The sequence below is a fragment of the Neodiprion pinetum genome, chromosome 5, assembly GCF_021155775.2.
Source record: "Neodiprion pinetum isolate iyNeoPine1 chromosome 5, iyNeoPine1.2, whole genome shotgun sequence".
Taxonomy (NCBI): Eukaryota; Metazoa; Arthropoda; class Insecta; order Hymenoptera; family Diprionidae; genus Neodiprion; species Neodiprion pinetum.
The window spans coordinates 15987336-16007774 of NC_060236.1; the positions used below are offsets into that span (position 1 = coordinate 15987336).

At 36.9% G+C, this 20439-nt stretch overlaps 2 protein-coding genes and 1 long non-coding RNA gene across 5 annotated transcripts; 2 read left to right on the forward strand and 1 right to left on the reverse strand.

The window, feature by feature from the left end:
* Positions 1-1975: 1975 nt before the first annotated feature.
* On the reverse strand, positions 1976-9558 carry LOC124219244 (endoplasmic reticulum metallopeptidase 1-like). 3 transcript variants are annotated; one of them, XM_046626555.2, is made up of 8 exons: positions 9474-9558; positions 8919-9282; positions 4429-5937; positions 4039-4219; positions 3429-3769; positions 3058-3263; positions 2637-2934; positions 1976-2543 (listed from the first exon to the last, which is right to left on the reverse strand). In XM_046626555.2, the coding sequence occupies exons 2-8, from the start codon at positions 8922-8924 to the stop codon at positions 2382-2384; spliced, it is 2703 nt and encodes a 900-aa protein (XP_046482511.1). In that variant the 5' UTR covers positions 8925-9282; positions 9474-9558; the 3' UTR covers positions 1976-2381. The 3 variants fall into 3 exon arrangements, with proteins under 3 accessions (XP_046482511.1, XP_046482509.1, XP_046482510.1); XM_046626553.2 differs by lacking the exons at positions 8919-9282; positions 9474-9558 and adding an exon at positions 8775-8869; XM_046626554.2 differs by lacking the exons at positions 8919-9282; positions 9474-9558 and adding an exon at positions 8775-8868 and having other exon boundaries at positions 4438-5937.
* LOC138191003 (uncharacterized) lies at positions 3088-8805 on the forward strand. The gene is made up of 3 exons (XR_011177206.1): positions 3088-3218; positions 4449-6840; positions 7213-8805. It is a non-coding gene; the product is annotated as an uncharacterized lncRNA (long non-coding RNA).
* A 4330-nt stretch (positions 9559-13888) lies between the features above and the next one.
* On the forward strand, positions 13889-20290 carry LOC124219043 (uncharacterized). The gene is made up of 2 exons (XM_046626152.2): positions 13889-14008; positions 14179-20290. The coding sequence occupies exon 2, from the start codon at positions 14189-14191 to the stop codon at positions 17039-17041; it is 2853 nt and encodes a 950-aa protein (XP_046482108.1). The 5' UTR covers positions 13889-14008; positions 14179-14188; the 3' UTR covers positions 17042-20290.
* The last annotated feature ends 149 nt before the right edge of the window (positions 20291-20439 follow it).

A 20439-nucleotide genomic window follows, 5' to 3' on the forward strand; every position in this document is an offset into this window, starting at 1 on the left:
CATGCGGCTCTTCGGTGATACAAACATGCTGGTGTTTGCTCTGAATACCGGTAATTCTTGGTAACAGTTCTCCGTCTTTCTAACTTTTACGTCGACTGGTATGCATTTGATTATATGGATTACTTCTCCTGCTATTGTTGCCATGTAGCCTGGTCCTTTCATTAATTGGTGCGCGAAGTCGTCGGGCGTTCGGGCTGCGGTTGTCAATAAGTTCCGTAAAACTTGTTGTTCCAATTTGCATTTCTGCGAGAGTACGTCTCGGTATAATGCTGACATCTGCATTCTCATATGTCTTTCCACGTATACGAATTTTGAGTTTACTTAGGTGAAAATGCCCAAGTTGCTGGTTGCTATGGGTTTTTTGTGAGTGAACGCGTTTGTAGTCGGTTCTTCGATGATGAGTAGTTTCGAGTGTTCGGTTCGAATCAACTCGTACCCGCATAATTGTTGACGTCCTTTCTTCGAAAAGGCGAAGGTTATGTCTTGAGTGGTAACTGTATATACTTCGTCATAGGTTTCATCGCTCTTTTTGATTTTTATGGCTCTGCCTTCGTATAAGACGTCGTATCGGTCCAGTTGACAGGAATCCTTTGGCAAGGTTTCCCAAAACGTGTTTCCTCCTTCATTGTCTACGCAATTACCGTTGCTGAAGTCACACGTTGTTCCAGATCGAAATATAATTTTATTTGAATTTAGGTTTATTTTTGCAGTATATTCGGCTAGACTGATCTTTACGTATCCTTGGACTATTATGTCGCTCCATGTTCCATATTCGTCGGAGTATTGTATGCCTTCGCAAGTCCCGTCAAAATTCGTTGCTCCGCCAAGTGATATAGTTTTTGTCGTTGTTCCATTTGGTTTTAATAAGGATATAATGCTATTAACTCCAAATCTCCACGATTTGTACAGGTGCATTTGTATGCATTCTTCTTTTGATACAAAGTGTATATATTCGAGTTGTCCGTTGCTAGTTGCCGAAATATGCGAATGCATTCCGCAGTGAAAGATCGATCGATGTATCTCTACTTTGCATTGCGTGATTCGTGCCTCTGAGTATTCGGTGAGTTGTAGGAGCTGCATTTTGATGGTGCTAGTTACAGGTTGTAGTTTCGGCAGGTCGCATGTTCCTTGGGTTTAGACGGGGTGTTGGTTTTATTCGGGATCGTTGCAAACTTTTTCGATCGTGTTAACGATGTGTCCCAGTAAATTCAGGGCCATTTTCTCATATGACTTGGGCACCTCCCGTTTCGGTGTTTCCCGTTTCGGTGCCCCTTGTTGTCGTTGACAGCTTGGCATTACTATTTGTGGGAGCCGATTAGGTTCGTTTGTCCATTTGTCGTAGTTTACTGGCTCGCGGAAGGATTGTTTCATTCAGTGAAGTAATGCTGTGACATTGCAGAGTGAACAGTTGAATTTAAAATCCATAAAAGAGTGTTGGATGCAGGGTACTCCGCTTTCTTTAATCGCCGCTAAGGGCGGGCAACCGTGGTCATCCAGGTTTCCTATGTCGTTGAAGTATGGTCTTAAGGTTTCGACCTTATCTGAGCCCTTCACGTAGATTCTTGTGTTCTTGTACATTGCCTCTAATGCCTTAGTTACGTCACTGGCAACGGCGGTGCTGAGAAAAACAAAGACCCGTATTCTACCAGCATCTGAAGTGGAGGCATTGATTGCTGAACACGATCGACTAGAAGCAATTGTTGAACAGGCAAAGAAGGAAAAGCAAAAACTGTAAAATATCAACAAACTATCGAATTTTTATTACTTATTAATTCATAATGAATAATGATTATTTGCTTAAGTGAACATGAGCATCTGGCGTAAGTGATAAATAGCTTACATTTCGAATAAAAATGAATTACAAAAAGCATTCCTTTTCTCTTATAATTGTACACGTTGCTACACGTCGTGCTTATAACAGTCGTTCATTCATTCTTCGTAACGTCTTTTGAGAATAACAAGGTAACTCAGTACCTTTTTGAGAATCTATCTAGCGATGTAACATTCGTCCTATTTAACAGGAATGGGGACTGATCCTATCAAAAGATAGTGTCAAAACTTTTTAATGTTATGTGGTGGTTGCATCCCCTAAACCTTTGATTCAGACTAAATATCCGACATACAGACTCACATTTATACTGGTATGAAACAATCATATCTCTTACCATTAACACTGAAATTTATCACGTACTGAGCTATCACGACCTTCTCTATTCCGGAAAAGTTGTCCCGAAATCAGAATAAAGTCTTGTCTTTTCAAGTTAAGTTTAAAGCTTCATGTCAAGTCATATACTTCTAGTTAATTAAACTATATTTGAGTTGTGTTCTCAGGCCCCAGTTAAATAAAAAAAACCAGTAACTAAAATAAAACTTTCTTTTCTCTAAAAAATGTAAGATTTGTAAGTTGATGACCAATGGAGCGGAGCAACCCACAGTGGCAACTGTTTAAGAATGGAGGCATAAGGTGTGCTCGCACTTGTTGTGTTGTGTACATAATGAGCATTTAGAGAGATATCAATAACTGGATTTACTCCATCCGAAACCTATAAGAAAATAATGGTAGCTTGAATTTTATATTTCAATTATAAACCAAATAACTATTAGAACTACTGGAAAAAACATGATAAAATACCCACCACTAAGTCTAACCAAATTTCTACAGTAGTTTCCGGTTCTATCGCATAATCGTGAAGCACAAAATAAACCGATCTCTCATTCCACGTAGTTGATGTAGGAACTTCTTCGAGCAATGACCAGTTGGATAAAGTTACACCATCTCTCGGCGCAAACACTAGTCTCATATGGTCGGGCCCTGTCAGATTCAGATATAGCCGCCTTGATTCTGTAGTTGTGTCATTCCAAACACCTAAAAGTGCCGACGGTTGATACAACTGAACAGTTGGCACTTCATTTGGTATCCAAAAGCTCTTATTTCTGGAATGAAGTAATAATAGAATATGATTACGTACTTTCTGATAAATTAGGGACTTTAATCTTTATGGCCCAATACATGTCTTTGCAATATAAAAGATCCCTCTGAACAGCATGAAAACTCACAACATGCCCATTTCTCTACCATTCCAGATTGGAAGTCCACAGTAGATTGTATCCAGGCACGCATCTGCTACGGTCGTAGCATTGCTGTATTCAGATATGTACTTCTCAACTGTTCTGGGACCGTTCCGATCTAGATTTTGAATCCAGAATCCCCCATCATTGTACGTTACATTCCCATTAATATCATACATAGTTCTTTCTGTATGCTGAAATCACACGTTCAGGTTATATTAGTCAGTTGCAAGTATTGATAAGGACTCGGGAGTTTGTATCCTGATTGAGTAAAACTACGAGTACAAGCCAAAGAATAATTTAGTACCAATTGTTGAAACTTGAAAGTGTATGAACAAGTAGATTTGACAGGAACTTACAATAAGGCAAAACCGTTGTGGCTTTGGGCTTGTGCGATCAACTGTGTATGGAAAACCATACGTCGTGACAGTAGCTGCTAAGATAGTGATAACAGCAGCTAATGAAAACCCAAGTACTAAAACCTGTGGCCTTCGAACGACAGCTATCAAAGGCGCCCAAAAACAGCCAATCACTGAAGTGATCGCAGCCATAATCAGGGATATGTAGAGATCAGGAGTAATATCAGATCCTGATCTTCCCATTATTGGTAAAAAACTGGTCGTCATCGATCCGAGCCAAAGTAAATACAGAGTTGGAATGAAGAGCCCAACGCCGATAAAAATCGCGAGCCAAACTCTGACTAAAAGTAAAGATAGTATTAAAAATGAATAATTTAATGAATAAACTTTCATTGGCAAATTTTTCTTATTTCAAGCCATCCTCAAGATGTAAACACTGTCCAGAAAATTAACGTAATCTTGTCACCTATTCAAGGTTTCATTCAAATCGCTTGATTAGATTAACTATTAGAAATTGAACGAACGGATGAAGATCATGTAATTTGTTACTATATTCAATGAATTAAATGAAAATTGAAATTTGGAGTACTAAGATTTCTTATACACTAACCAAGTCTTTGCAGCTTCAATATTGAAGTAATAATGTTGGCTGCAGATACAAATCCAACAATTATAGCTATTACGTATGCTGATTTCAAACCATAAATTGTCAATGCAATCAGAATGATTGCCCATAACATTCCTACGGCCTGTGTATTTAGCTGTACTCGTTGTCCAGTACCTAAACGGCTCTGAAAATTAAATATCTTTATAAGTAACAGCAGAGTCAAATTTTTACCTGTGAAACTTTTAACTTATTTACCTGGTCAGATGAAATTTTTTTTAAAAAACATCACCAATCGGTAATTCTTTGCATCAAATTATCTAATAATATTATCAACTTTAAGTAATCGATTCAATTTCTATAAAATAAAAAATTAAGCAAAATTGCCGAACTAACTGAGATCACCTGTTCTATAGGTTGAGCAGTCATCGCCCAATTAACACCCAGCATCGGAAGCATAGTCGGTACAACGAACAATCCAATCAATAGCCCTGGATTACTGTACCAGCTCATTGCATTATCTGTCCAGTCAAGCAGCATGCCAAAAAAGACAGATAGTCCAAATCCCAATAGAATCCCCAACATCTGGAAGAGGAAGCTTATTCCAAGACTTTTTGCCTTGTCTTTGATGCTGCATCCCGGAGTTGGCCAGAAAGGTGAAGCAAGAGCCAAAAGTGCCGTCAATACATTCAGTATAATCGCAATTGTCGTTGAATATCGAATAACAAACAATCCCAGGAAATCATAGTATACTGAATTACCCTCGACAGAACTTTCCAAAAGTTCTGGTGCATTACCTAGGGCTTTAATTAGTGCCAGCATGTTGTCTCCGGTGTGTTGATAGCATCCATCTGGGATTATTTGATAATCGTCATACAGCGTATGGTATACGTGGCCACCTGTGTAATAGGCCATATCCAGGCCATGAAGGTTTCCAAAATCTCGAAATATCCTAAAATCGGTATCAGATGGGACCAAGCCACTTTCAAACAAGTCAGTGATAACTGCCGACGCATGAGGATGAGGAACAGCGGAGGCATAATATGCGTCAAGCCACGGATCTTTTGGACCAGATTGAAAAAGTGCTTCTCTACCGCCAAATCCTGCCGAATCGTAGTTGAGGAATGCGCGTACATCTGCCGCCCAACGATGAGTAGTTACAAAGGCGTGAGACGCTTGCAATCCATTTTCTTCGGCACCGTTGAATAGAAAAATGATATCGTGAGTCAATGTAGTTTGACTTTGGGATAACACTCTAAGCACTTCGAGCATTGCTGCACAGTTTATGCCATTGTCACTTGCACCTGGACTGGAAGGTTGAGAATCGTAATGACAATTGACCAGTAGAGCCACACTGGAATTGTCTCCATCTGATAATCTAGCGATGACATTGCCAACGTTGAGGTAAACGTTCGTATATGAACGACGATTGGACATAAAATAAGCACCACTACCTCTTGCGACGTCAATTTGGACAGTCTTGTTATTTGTCGCTTCGGCCTGAATTTCTTGCAAAATATTGGTCAGGTACTCTACAGCCACAACTTCATTCTCATAACTACCAACTACCTTCTCCCCTATTTCTGCCAACCCAATTAAATCAGACTTAGCTCTCTCGGTGATGAAGAGATCTTTGCCAGCTACTAAGTCATTTACTGTAAGTGGCGTTGGCAATCCATTGTAGAGGTAATGATGTAACGTCACATTGATCAACAATATTAACAATATCGCCAGACCACACCACAAACTTGGTATTAGATCTTTTCTTTTTCTCTCCTCATTGTACTCAGAACTATCTGATGTTACAGCATAAATAGCCTCGTTACGCCGTGGTAGCTTCACCATGCTGTATGCCGGGTCCTCACGAGTACGCCTGTAGCATGCGTCTGTTCTTCTCTTTCGATCCTACAAAATTTGATTGAGAGAAAAATATTACAAAAAATTCTACATGCTTCAACTTGAAGACAAATGGTCTCAAAAAAGCAAAATAGCTGTTAGTCCTTCAATTGCTTCAAGTTAGCACATGAAATAAATTTGAACGAAGTGATGCCTTCCTTCGCACTGAACTGAATCACATTATCACTAATTAAATGACCAATTTAAACTGAATTGGATCGAACAAAACTGATTGTTAAACACAAAACTAATGAATATCAAGATTCAGGTATTTTACTGATGCCTGCAATTACTATCAACTACTCTTCGATAACCTATCCAATATTTTCAATTGCTAGGAGCAAAATATAATTGTGGTGAATGCCAATCTTCAAAGACTGAAGAAAAATGTTTGAAGACTAATATCTGATGTTGTCAATTTGATTATATTATCTGGAGTGACAAAGCCAGAGGGTAATAGCCCATTGTAAATCATGCAGATTAACTTAAGGGGTAAGGCCACTGTAAATTTTCTGAAAAATCGATTTTTTTTTTATTGGCTTCAAAAATAGTTTAAACCCTCTAGAATAAGGAAAAAAGGTCCCGCGCGAGAAAAATTTTTGTTTGGCCCCCGAAATCATCTTGAAGCGGAAAAACTGTGCTAGATATCGCGACGGATATCGCTGTTTGCACATTCAATGGCGGCCTTACCAACGTCTTGCAAATATTCAAGATGTTGGAGGTGGAAATTGGTGTACAGTTATATAATTTCTGCATCGAAGCCGACGCCAAACGCATTACGCACGCGGAGACATCTCTGAGCGACGCGGCAAAAAGTGCGTGCGCGCTCCAAAAATCCACCAGGAAAGACGAAGAAGACGAAAATTTGGCCATCGAAGGACAAATGTATGGTGCTGTGATTGCAGACTAACGGTAAAATTTTTTTTTACCTTCTTTTTTTTATTTTTTCCAATAAAAAACTATTCGCAAAACTTTAAATGCGTTTTTCTCGAAACACGGTTTTTCAAAATGGCACGCAGCATCACTCGAACAATTTTAATTTTTTTTACTTGAAATTTTGACCAGATGTGAACATTAACATTATCTCCAGAATGTCGATCGGAATTTTCAATAACTTTATTTATTGATTTTTTATTAACAAAAAACTAGCCGTTTTTTTCGTCACAAATCAATTTTTTTTTTCAAACGCACGCCAAATCCACAAAAATTGATACTTTTTAAAATCCGATCGACATTCTCTAGCTATAACCCTCTAGATTGATGGTTTTTTTTTTTTTGTTCTAGATTCAAAAGTGCACCAGTGGTGCTGCGTGCCGCGGAGCCCTGCAAGCAAAACATGCCCCGGGAAGATAGCTGTGGAACCGCCATTTTGTTTTTTTTTGCTGTAAAAAAATTTGATAACAAAGTTTAATGTATGCCCGATAACACCCTTAAAAGTTTTTTTTCAATTACCTTCAATTTTGGAAGCAAAAAATTCGTGAAAAAACCTTTTTTTTTTGACCGTTACAGTGGCCTTACCCCTTAATTGGAATGGTATCGCAGCAGGCTGTTATTGTAAAATTTCATTACATCAAAGGTATTCTATTGAGCAATATGCAGCATTGTTCAAGTACAACAATGATCCAATTTATTGTCTGTATTAAAACTACACACTAAGATATAGTATCCAAGGAAATCTATCTTCAGAAATGAATTGTCCTAATTTTGGCACCCCATAATATTCAAGGAAAGCATGATAAAAAAAACTTGTGCCACGTAGTCATTGAAAACTGTGATACGGCACTCTTTGTTAAACCAATAACTACCTGAATCTAACTTCAACTCAATGAAAACAAATAAAATGTCGTTTCGTTGAATGAAGGATGAGCGCATAATTATCACAATGTGACAATCATTTGTAAAGCCTCCTACCAATATAGCATTCGAAAAATCAATTATCATCTTTGCAAGGATAAATGATTATACCAATTCTATATTATTTGCAATAAATCACATAATCTTGTTTTATTCATTCTTCCATCTCATTTCATGTTTGATCCAAATACCCTAAATTTCAAACGTAATTTTTACAGCCTACAATATTATGCACTTTCAGTTTATTTTCAGATTAAACAAACTTTCAATATTACATCGTTGCTCATGGCACTGCATGTAGTAAATCAATCATTTTATTCTCTAACTAACAAAACTATCACACTGTTGAATTCGTATAGATCGAGTTTACATTTTCAGGATCGTGATAACATCAGTGATTGTGAGTGCTGTTACGATTTCTATAAAGTGGCAAATGCTATGAAGTGTAAGATTGTCGCACATGATAATCATGTTTCGCCAAATACGTATAAGACTAACATGACATGTGAATTTTGTTGCGAAGCTTCGCGAAAGAAAATTCACATGCACAGTATTAGATGACTGATAATATAAGACGTTGATCAAAGCTCAATGTCGATTTACTTGGTTAAACAGGTAAATGAATAATCATTTGAATCAACAATTAACCAAGGCAAATTTGTTAATTTTTTCTGCAACAGTTCATGGAATAATGACAAATGTTTATTTCAACATACTTATAAGTAACAAGTACAAATGAATCGAATGCAAGTACACATTTTGGATCATCATAACTGTACATACTTCTTAGATTACAAAATTTAATGACAAAGGTTCATTTGTTACAGGCAAAATATTTAACACCGATTGTGTACTCATTTTTTCAGCTGTGACCAACAATATTCAAGAAATCAGTTTGCATACGACAAAATATAATATTTCTCAACACAAAACATGAATAGTTTTGCGTTTATTACGGAAAATAATCTCTTGCGAAACTGTAGAATATGTACCAGAATTTTTAAATAATAATGCATATCGTAACCGCTAACTTTTTTCCTAGTCATCTATGTATATACGTAGGTAAATGTTATGTATAATTTGCCTCGACTGGGCGTGGATCATTCCATCGTTATCATTTCTATCGATCAACTTACCGCCATTGCCACTTACTCGATGAAAATTATTCAGTTCACGAAAAAGAAAAAGAAAATGATTTGCGTAAAATCGTAGAAATGCAGAAGAGCTGCAGTGACGCTGGTCTTAAATTATTTGAAACGACAAAAATTCATTCTGCGTTACTGAGAAGAAAATTGTTAATATTGTAACAAAAACTAAAAACGAAGGCGTTCAAAATCCGGTAAACTCCCCTGGATAGAGATATAGTCTATTGCCACCGTCGCTGACTGAAGTCATCGTTTAATCATCGCAGTTCTTAGTTAACACCGCATCCGTACAATCGTGATCATCGTGATACAATCCAGAAAGTACGGTAATGGCGGATGTGATGTCGGACGGTACCTGATGGAAATTTCCAGATGTTAGACACCGGAATCATTTACACAGCCACAGTTAGACTCACATCAGTAGTTTGGGTCACCAATTACCGATTAAGTATTGAAATACACCGATCAACAGGCATTCTGTCGCTCTAATCGAACGAACCGAGGAAGGAGTAATTATTGGATAAAAGATTTAATTAATTGGCTTACCTCTTGAGAATACTCTGGATATGATGACTTGCAGCGTAGATTGGTGAGAGGATTTAACGGAATAACTGATTCTAATATATTTGGATACTTTGATTAACTTGGATTTATTTTATAAGTTCAATATTTCAAGTCACAAAAACGGAGTTACTTAGTGTAAGATCTTGAATTAATATGACAAAATGGAGCTGAAAGCTCGCTGGACTTTGAGGCAGAGTAACGTTGTATGAAAAGTTTAAATGCAAAAGGCAAAAGGATTTTACCGTGAGACTGTACCGGAACAAGATGACGAATCTGGTGGTAGAAACCAAGAGGACGATCGGGTGATCGGTCGCCGTTTTTATAGGGGTCGATCGTTGCGCAGAACGATCCCCCTCTTTAGAATTTGTCACCTTTTGCGCACCTCCCCCTTTTTCTAGGAATTCTAATTAGGACACGAAATCTTCGCCGCATGCACGCCTGTGATCTTGGTTCATTAGCTATTACTATATTGCAAGTTTTTACATATGGTATAACGCTGCACTGGTGCGGTGGTGTAGGTGCGGGGTCGTTGCTCTGTAATTTTCCATTCTGCGTGGGCTTTGTTATTGGGGCAGCAAGCTCCCCTTGGCCCCTCGGCTACCGTGCTTCTTCCCCGCAGTGGGCGTTAGGACTCGAGCCGATTTTAGCAGTTATTTCCTAATATGGTAATCGCAGTGCGTATGCGCTAGAGGTGACCCATGTTTCATGGTGTATGTTAGTGCCGTGTGCATTTTCGGGGTCACGATGCGCTGAATTCTAGTTCCTGTTTACTTCTTAAATATTCTTACTATCCTGTTCGTTACAAAGTCTATATATTAAGATTGTCATATTGGTTACTCGTCGTTTGTTACTTTTATAGCGTGTAAATATGTAAAATTGCATATGTATTATAATTGATTACTGTCGTTATTCACCTAGAGTACAATAGCGATTGTTTATGAGACATAGTTGCTATTTGCTTAACATTATTAGAATCGCGCTGCTGCGAATATTCTTAGGTGTTTGTGTTACAACGATCTTAACAGATTTAGGGTATTTAACAATTTGATAATTCGTAGTTTTAGAGCAGGTTTACATGTGTGCTTTCGTATATAATTCACTTTTGTAATTATTAATTCTTATATTGATATAAATCGGCTTGGAAGCTTCTAGAACGTTTTTCTTATGTTTGTTGGTTGCCTATTATTGGGCGTTGCCACGTATGCATCTTTGAGTTTATTGCGAGTTGATTTACCTTCAAGCGTTTCGTTGGTAAGTTTCCTAATGTGTTCTCTAGATGAAGCTCTGTATGGCTCCACATTGGAGATCTGCATTACCTTCAAAAAGTTGCGCGTGTTGCCTACAATACGGCGTTACGGAGGAGAGTATGATTCATGCTGGATAATTAGTATTCACGGTTTTGAAGGTTTTGCAGTCTCTGGTCTTATGGGTTATTGCAGCAGTGCTATCTTTACATTATATTGGTTATATATTTATCTATGGTTTTACAGTCTTCTATACTCCAGGCTATATGGTATAGCGTAAGTTGCTTATAGTATAGCTCTCAGCTCCGAATGCACAAATGGCATTGTCGAGTGCTATATAATAATTGGATATAATCGTGTTAGTTAATTATGGTGTTAATATGATGGTGATATATAATAACGTATAATGATATTATAGCTCTTTGTAGTGCGAAGATCTCGTAACATGGTTTTGAAGCTTCGATTAGGCCCGTATTCATAGTAAGTTCTTAAATTTAAGCACGGTCTTCAGACCCTGAAGTCCTATCTCAAGTCATGGTAAACGAGGACTTAAGACCGTGCTTAAATTTAAGAACTGACTATGAATACGGGCGTTAGTGAATGCCATAGTTATTTCCATCTGGGGATATTCCAAATAGTTAGACAGTTGTTTTAATTCCTTATGGTTCCAAGGTTCTCGTACTTCGAGTTTGGTTAGTTGATAAAAGCAGAGATGAGTAGGGAGATCTCCAACGCTCGTCTTTTCGTGATACCAGCTAGGTTGGAGCATCGACGTGACACCTAGGCGGCCACGCAACGAAGGTGGCCCATTTCCGACCTGACACCTAGGCGGCCATGCACCGAAGGTGGCCCACAATCGTGCATATATAGATATACTCGGTCGCTCCAGCAAGCGGTTGCCAATCGCATCCTTGTCCCCGCTCGCACAAATGTTTCCAGGAATGCAAGAATTGCAAAACGCGCTCTCTTCTGGGTTACCTCCACTACAAAAAAGGTGGGTTCAGTAAAAAAAAAGCAAAAGGAAAGAAGGAAAAAATCGACCGGCTCTTGAAATTTTCTTTCTTTGATTCGTTTTTTCTCTCCGAAAATACAAAAAAAAAGCCGGGATTGAATTTAAAAATAAAAAAAAAAAAGAGTGAACTGCGATCGAACCCGTGTCCCGCATCACTCCATCCTCATGTTTTTTTTTTTTTTTTCTGAGGAGGAAACCATATTTATTTAGCTGAACAATAAATGCTCAATATTTACAATATTGCACTTGTAATTATCTTAGTTTATGTAACTCCGGCTTAAATTTTAAGCTCAATCTAACATTTTGTTTTACATTAATTGGTTAACTAATTTTTTAGTGTTTTGTTTAAGACTTGAATGCAGTATTATAGCAAAGGCAGCAGTAATTAACTTAAATACAGGAAAACTTCGCGCAAAAACCTGTGATTGAAAATTCATCCTCATGTGGTATCCACTCAGCCACACCACAGCTACGTCCGTGATCGCGCGTTTGCTCGGTATGTTTATGGAGCTTGCTTCGAATTCGCTGATGGTTCTCTGGAAGATTCAGTTCGAGAAAAAAAAAATTTCCCCCAACCACTTGCCCATTGCACATTTTGCATAAATGTTATCGAGCTGGCTTCGTATATTTTTCCATAGACTGCGTATACAAATATTCGAGAACACCAGGCGTCACATATTTTCATATCAATAAAAAAATAATATTTATTAAAAAAAAGAAAAAAAAAGTATTCTGGCTGGGAATGGTTAATTATTTTGGTTTAACGTCCGCTAATTGAATCCAAAATTTATCAAATCTGGAGATACTTTTATTCGCTGACATTCATAATTGAAACAAAAAAATCCCAATTCTTGCATTCCTGGAAATATCTGTGCGAGCGGGGACAAGGATGCGATTTGCAACCGCTTGCTCGAGCGACCGAGTATATCTATATATGCACGATTGTGGGCCACCTTCGGTGCATGGCCGCCTAGGTGTCAGGTCGGAAATGGGCCACCTTCGGTGCGTGGCCGCCTAGGTGTCACGTCGACGCTCCAACCTAGCTGGTATCACGAAAAGCCGAGCGTTGGAGATCTCCCTACTCATCTCTGGTAATAATAGTCGATAAAACATACGGACGTTCCGGTCGGATCACGGTCTTACATACAGGTCTTGCGACTCTGAGTTTCGACGTGGGCCTCTTAACGTGTCAAGCCGCTAGCGTCGCTGCGATCGAGGGATGCCCGGTGCGACAAGGACACGGTCTTGACCGTGTTGTGAACGAAATACGATACGGAACACGCACGTCAGTCGTCAAAGGCTTATTCAAACATTGTAGGTTATGTTGATGCATCCCTCGATCGCAGCTCCATCTGGATTTTTCTTCAATAGAGGAGCCACTCTCTACCATTGGAATTCTATTGAGTCGCAAGACCTGTATGTAAGACCGTGGGTCGGATGTTACACCTTCATGGCTCCATAGTATGACGAGTAGAGGTAAGGAGCAGTAAAGAGAACCGCCTCTGTGTACGAAAAAGTGTCCGTCGAAAGGCGTCAAATTAAGGTGACGTTATGGTAGCAGAAGGGTATATTTTAAAGGAAGCGCTACAAGTTATTAGAGTAGGATAGCGAAGTAACAAGGAAAGAAAGATTTCTGCTTTGTTATAGCGCATTTTTTAAAGTAAACAAGAAAATTATAAAAGTAACAAATCGTAAATAAACAAATCTTTCTTAAAAAATTGTTATACATACTGTTGGTTGGAAAAAGACAAAGACTGAGGCGCATCATTTTTGTTATTTTTCATTTTTCGCCCACTTGGACAACTTTTTACTATACAAATTTTTCTCATTATCGTGCAATGAATTTTAAAAGTTTTATAACAGTATACATTATAAAGTCACTAAAAAGTATTATCAAAAGTTCACAAAAATTAAATTACTCCACGTAAACTCACGGCAGTTTGATAGGTTATATTTACTTATTTATTTTGGACTACGTAAATAGTTGAGATTCTGTATACCACGATTTCATTAAGTACACTAGCCACTAGAAATATTGAATTGTTCAACTCAGCACACTTCACTCCGACTACAACTGCTATATTCACATCATACCCTTTCGCAGCGCTAGCGCTATTCTGGTGGGTTCTTGAACTGTTATTCGCAGCTTACGCTGAACACTTTTTCAACTTGTCCTCCACATAAGACTGCTCTCCTTACCTCTACCCGCCATACTCCACAGATCGCTCACAACTTACAATCAGCCGGTTAACCGCTTGAAGGTTTGGAATTGCAGAGTAGACCGTAGATTCATTGATAACTTCTAAATTTTTTTCTGAAATTAAGCTCGTTTTCTTATATTAAATTGTAACGATTTCATAAGCTATGCTGATACAGTATATTAAAGTGAAAGCTCATTAATTGAGCACACAATAATTTGAAGATGTTTCAGGTAATTCGCTATGGAAGAAGTCTACACAAAAATACAAGCCTATCTGATAAAGAAGGATAGAGAATGTGAGACACTGAGGTTTCTCACTTCTCGAACGACAGCAACAAATGTGGCGCAGATAACAGATATTTGTACTTCAATAAAAGCCATACTAGACTGCGCTAGGAAAAAACATGATACAGACTCGACTATCGTAATTGATGAGCGATCCGTCCAGTACTTCAAATTTCTACTACTCAACACCAAATTCAAAGTCCAAGAACATTTTTGCGATGACGAAGTCAATGGACATTTGGTAAATATGTGCCCCCCATTGTCTCCTTATTTGTTCATTGAAATACTGTGGGCCCTTAACTACAATGAAATATTATGCTACTCCTTTGCTCACATTCCAATAGATTTGTGCACCGAAATACTTAACATATTGCACAGATGCGTGGAAATAGATTTACAGCGAGCATTCGACTTCATCTTGAAAGTGATTGTCAATTGCTACAAAAAGCTTCTCTTAGTGAGCCATCGACATACTCAAGTACTCGAGCCAGAGACAAGCTTGAAAACATTTGTTGGAAGTGTTCAAGAGCTTCTTTCTCTGCTTGTTGGAATCCAGAAGAAAAAAAGTAAAGAATCGACACAGCCTGTGAAATATAAATGGTGCGGCTGGGTGCTAATCCGCCTCCTGGATGCAGTAAAGGAATGCCTTACATGCAGAACAATGGAGAATGTCTCTTCACAAATGAAACAGGATTCAGAAAAGTTATATGGAGTGATGTTCGGGCGACGTTTTACAGTCAGACTTGATCCGGATGTTGTAGCATTGGCTATAGATGATCTTACTCAAGAATTTATTCATGTGCTACTTGAACATGTTAAAAAAATTGACATGCATGTTTACCTAGGATGGGCAGACATTGACTACGAGGACAATAGATCAATAACAATGCAGCGTGCAGTCGGTCTAGCTTGTTACTATTTTATAGAATATTTTCAGACTAGCGATGAGGCGGAGAAACATAGCAATGTTATAGATTGCCTGCAGCAATTGTCTAGCCAGCCGGACACGCCGTCATCAATGAGCCTGCAGGAGCTTGTTAGGAAAGTGGAGCAAGGCAATAGAGAATGCTTGAGAAACTTAATCAAGAGATTTACAGAATGGGATACTGTAGCAATTTCATGCCTGGATAAAAATAGTGCATTAATTGATAAAAATGAATGTTTAGGCATACTCAATAATACTGTAGAATTTTTCGATGTGACTCCTGCGGACAAGGAACTCTGTACTCAAATATATACAGTAGCAATGAAAATATTGCTCAGTCAGAAGATGGTAGACATGGTAGAAATTGTTGTGGAATTTATTCTGGTTCATGACGCATGTATAGTACTAGAGTCAGTAAACTTTGCGTCTGACTTACAAAATTATGTTAACAATGGTGGGGCATTGTGTTCAAACAATAACTCACTGCGGATTATCTTATTTTTTATTCTTCAGAATCCTAGAGAAGTTTTAAAGGTTTTGATAAAAGCTGCTATTGGTTACCCTCAATACAGAAATTGCGTTGTATTGCCAGAAGATCTCTGTAAGTTATCATCAATAATGAAAATTCGCGATGCTAATCATTGCTTGATTTTATCGAATGCCCTAGTGTCAATTTGCAGTGAAAATACAGCTTGGAGTTGTAAGAAATTCATAGAATTTGTACAGATCTTAACAGAAAGAAGTATCATTTTGGCTGATGATCTTCTGAACGACATATTTATCCCATGTTTGAAAAGAGAAATCATTTTTCCAAACATGAATTCAATGCTCGCTAGCATACGAAATGTGAAGGATCAACTGACTCCAAAACTGAGGAATGAAGAATTGCTTTATGTTTTAGCTGTACAGATAGGTTCGTTGCGTAGAAATACTAGTCTCCCAATAAGCGGCAAAGAAGAAGCACTAAACTGCCTGATAAGGACAATTAGGCTCTTCACTGAAGGCCCACTGAATTCTCTTGGTGTTGATTGCAGGGATTCTTCCATACAGAATTTGGAAGCTGTATTACAACCTGTGGACACAATTTACTTCATTTCGCAATGGAACTGGATACAAAATAACATAATCTCAGCTCAGGTACTGCAGGAATATAAAAGGCGATATTATTGTATCATGAACAGGTTAAAAACTATAGAGAGTTGCAACACAATCATGGATGAGGTCTTTATTACATATGGTATTCAATGTCGAGATTTTTTGCAACATGTAATATTGGAGTGTACAGAATTTGAGTACCTAAGGTTTGCAAAAGATGCGATAATAATGAATTGGAATGACTTTGGATGGAAGAATGAACTAGATGCTTATGCTAATCTTTCTCTATCTACAACAAATGCGTGCAGTCATTACTTGATCTCACATGATCTATTAGAAGCTTGGAAATGTGTAGGTCAGAAGATAACATCGCTCATCAAAAGCTTGGGAAAACTTACCTTATGGTTTATTAGTATTGATCAAATGAATGATTATGAATCAGTGCAGAAGAGCCTAGTCACTGCTATAAGCGTTTTGAATCTAACTCTTCCATCACATTTATCTGAATCGCTTAAAACGAAAATGAATGTATTTGCCCATAGTCAACTGTATTCATATGGAATGATTAGAAAACTGATTAAAGCTATTTACGAATTTGGAGATGAATGTCTGTGCAGTTATGAGCACTATATATCGAACACTAATGCTATATCATTATCTACTTTACGATTTTACGTCAATTGGAAGCTTATTTCGATTTGTACAAACTTGCCCAAAGCTGACCAAAGTTTGTTTATATCAAAGGTTGAAAAAAAAATTATACTCTATGTCACACAGGCATGTTGTTAGTAGAAATGTTGCCTCCTGATGAATGAACTAAAATACCGTCAACTCCCGCATTTGTCATCACATCCATTTTCACATACAGTTCAGTATTGTTGTCTCTGTGATTGGGAAAGAGAGAAAACAAAAGCTATGCTAAAGTGTCTGAAGGTTGTAAAAATTGTTAGATTTCATACAGGAAAAAGAAAAACTATATACTTACCGTCAGTAAGTCATCTCGTCATTGCATGGGAAACCACTATCAGCTTTCCTTTTTATCTCACCCCATTATCTCGCTTTCCTTTGCCTGACACTCTGAGCTATTGGTTGAAAACTAACATCAGAGGAATGCTTCGTCTTATGCATACTTCGAGGTAGGATAATTGCCTTATTACAGCTGTAGTCTGATGGGAAGGGCCAATGAAATGCAGATAATTTTAAAAGTGAATATGGTCCAAAGTTCGATCGTTGCTAAATTTAGCTCACTTCTTGACCTTGAATGTACTTATATGTAACATACGTCAAACGAACAAAAGATTTTCAATTCATACGGACAGCCAGTAGTATTTGTAGCAGAGCTTGTGTAGACCATTAATTGTTTCATATAAAACGTTCATGGAACAAGTACAGGTGGTAAATAATGATGAAATAATTAATGCTGCCAGGGAAATTCTGTTCCATGTTAAATATGGTATTTTTTTTGCTATCCGTCAAATTTCTAGTCAGATTTGACAGATCGGTAAAAATAAAACCATAACTTGACCATATGATGTATAATTTTTTTACCTGTATTATTTGTAAAGTATTGACATTTATACACTGCGTGCAGTAATAAGAAATTCGGGCGGTTACAAGAAATGTGAATCACCTGTTGTTTGAATTTTGTATGAAATTTCCGGTTGTATGAATTCAGAGGATACGAGATTTGATACTGTAAGTGAAGAATTTTTCTAACATGTGAATTGTGTTCAAGAACATAGAAGACAGGAAAAAAATAATTTACAAAAATAAATAATTATTCTGCGTGCAAATTTTTGAACAAGAAAAAGAAACTGAATGTTGCTGTTTGCTTGATGAATGTAAACCATTTAAAAAATAACGTAGCTCAGGATGTAGAATGTAAGCAAAAGTTAGTCGAACCCTGCGACAACCAAATAAATATATACACGTATCTAAATAAAAACGACCCATTGTAACGAAAGTATTATTGCATTTCCCATAGTGTGCGTTGGAATACGTGCATTGCACAGCTGTGGCATAGTTTGTTATTCTGAAATAAGCCACATTGCCAATGATAGTGAAATCGAATATGTGTTCCTAAAAATAAACCTATTTTAAATAAATACATTGATCAGAGCTGAGTTTCAACATTGAAAATTCATTTTTTCTTCCTCATTTAGTGAACTAGATGTAACTGGATCCATGTACAATTAAGAAAGGATTGTCTAGCTATTTCATCATTGAAATTTATGTAATACGACATTACTGGTATGAAAAAATGACAGATTGATGAAATTTTTACAAATAGATAAAAGTGGTGTAAGGTATTACTGAAAATTGAAAAAAAAATGTACAACTACTGTAAAACTTGGTTTGTTTCATTCTATATTATATTTGTGCGATATTGCCAAAATGCCATTACAATGGTTAATGATAAAAAATGTGAAAAAATGTATGCACGGTAGAAAATTGTGCACTGAACCGTAAACTATAATTAGCAAATTACACAGTGTTCCAAATAGATATTCGTCCATTTTGGGCAAAATTTTGTTTGAAATCAATCCTTAATGCTGCACTTAACTCAAACATAATTTTAATCAGAATAAACCAGCGCTCAAATATATTATTATGTACAATCAGAAAGCAGCATAATATTCAAAATTATATCATTGGTCTAGAATTAAATAACGAGTAGGAAGACGTGGAAATAATTAATTGACAAAGCAGACAATGCAACCGAAATGCGAAATACCTTATAAATTATGAAATGCTAAAAAGGATTGAAATTTTTTCCAATACATTAGGAATATTAGCAGTTGAAGTAAGATTACTCCTCTTGCGCAACTGTGAAATAATTTCGAAAGGCTTAATCACAGTTAATAATCAGAAAGAAGTTGGTGCATTAAAAAAAGATGAAATGTGAAGTGAGATGCATTGAAATCAACAACTTGAGTAATAAAGTTGTGCACAATTTTACACCGCGTATTATTCACTGTTCTTCTTCCCACATCCGAGATAACTATTTTTATTATATAATATATATATAGATATATACGTATTTGTGTAATACGTATATATGTATATAATTTGACACTATAATATTTACAGATTCTTCACATTGTAAAAAATATAACATATTTCGTACTCAATATTATACGCAGGTAGTACTGAAAGGCCGATATATATCTAAATTGTGGTGTTGTTTCTTTTTCTCCATTTGTTTTCAAATCTCTTCTTCTTTCGTTTAATTAGCTAATTTACTAATTCATCAGTGTTATTTACGATTAGTTGCACAACAACAAACTTGCTTTCACGTACCAAATTGTGTAATAATTACGAACGTTTTGTTGTCATTTTCAATCATTCATCATATATTTGTTGATATACGTATGAATTTATGATTAAGAAAAAATGGGATCACAAAAGAAATTCTGGTCCTTCCGAGATGATATGCTGGCTGACGCACGCGCGTTGTTTTTTAATTTGATTTAGAACACTTTAGACATAGAACAACGTCGATAGCTCCCCAAGTACGATTAAATAATTTTCCTAAAACAATTTCTTGATTTGTGACCACAGTAAGTATGTTTAGAAAAATATTATGCAATTTCTTTCGCCTTGGGTAAAGCTACTTAGCACTAAACAGTTTCATGTACAAATATATAAATAGGTATTTTGAGTATTGATTACTTGGAGATCTATCTGTATGACTTCTGTTTTGAATCAGTGAAGTGAGCCATATTTAATTTATAAATTTGGCGGAAGAGAAATTAAAAAAATTAAAAATAAAACTAACAAATGAACAAACATCAACGAGCTAACTTTTTCTTCAATAAAGCCATAACTATCAAGTGATGGAGTTTTTCAATAATCAGTGAACAGGCCTTTGCACTGGTTCTTTCAAAGAAGATGAGAAACTTTTGCTAGTGAGAAAAAAACAAAAAGGAAAGATAGAATTCTATGGTGTTGCTACAAGATTACAGCGATGTCGGTTACTCAGAGATTTAAAACTTGATCAAACAAGAAGTGTTCATAAGGTAAATCGAAATCAAAGAACTCTTAATCAAAAAAAAAGTCGGAAGTAAAATAAAGTAAAAGTATTCAGGAATGAAACGATGAATCTAGATTCATTGACAGCCAGGAATTGATTAGGTGAAAATGTCGTTGGAAGGTGGCATATCCTAGGAAAATATACACGACACCTA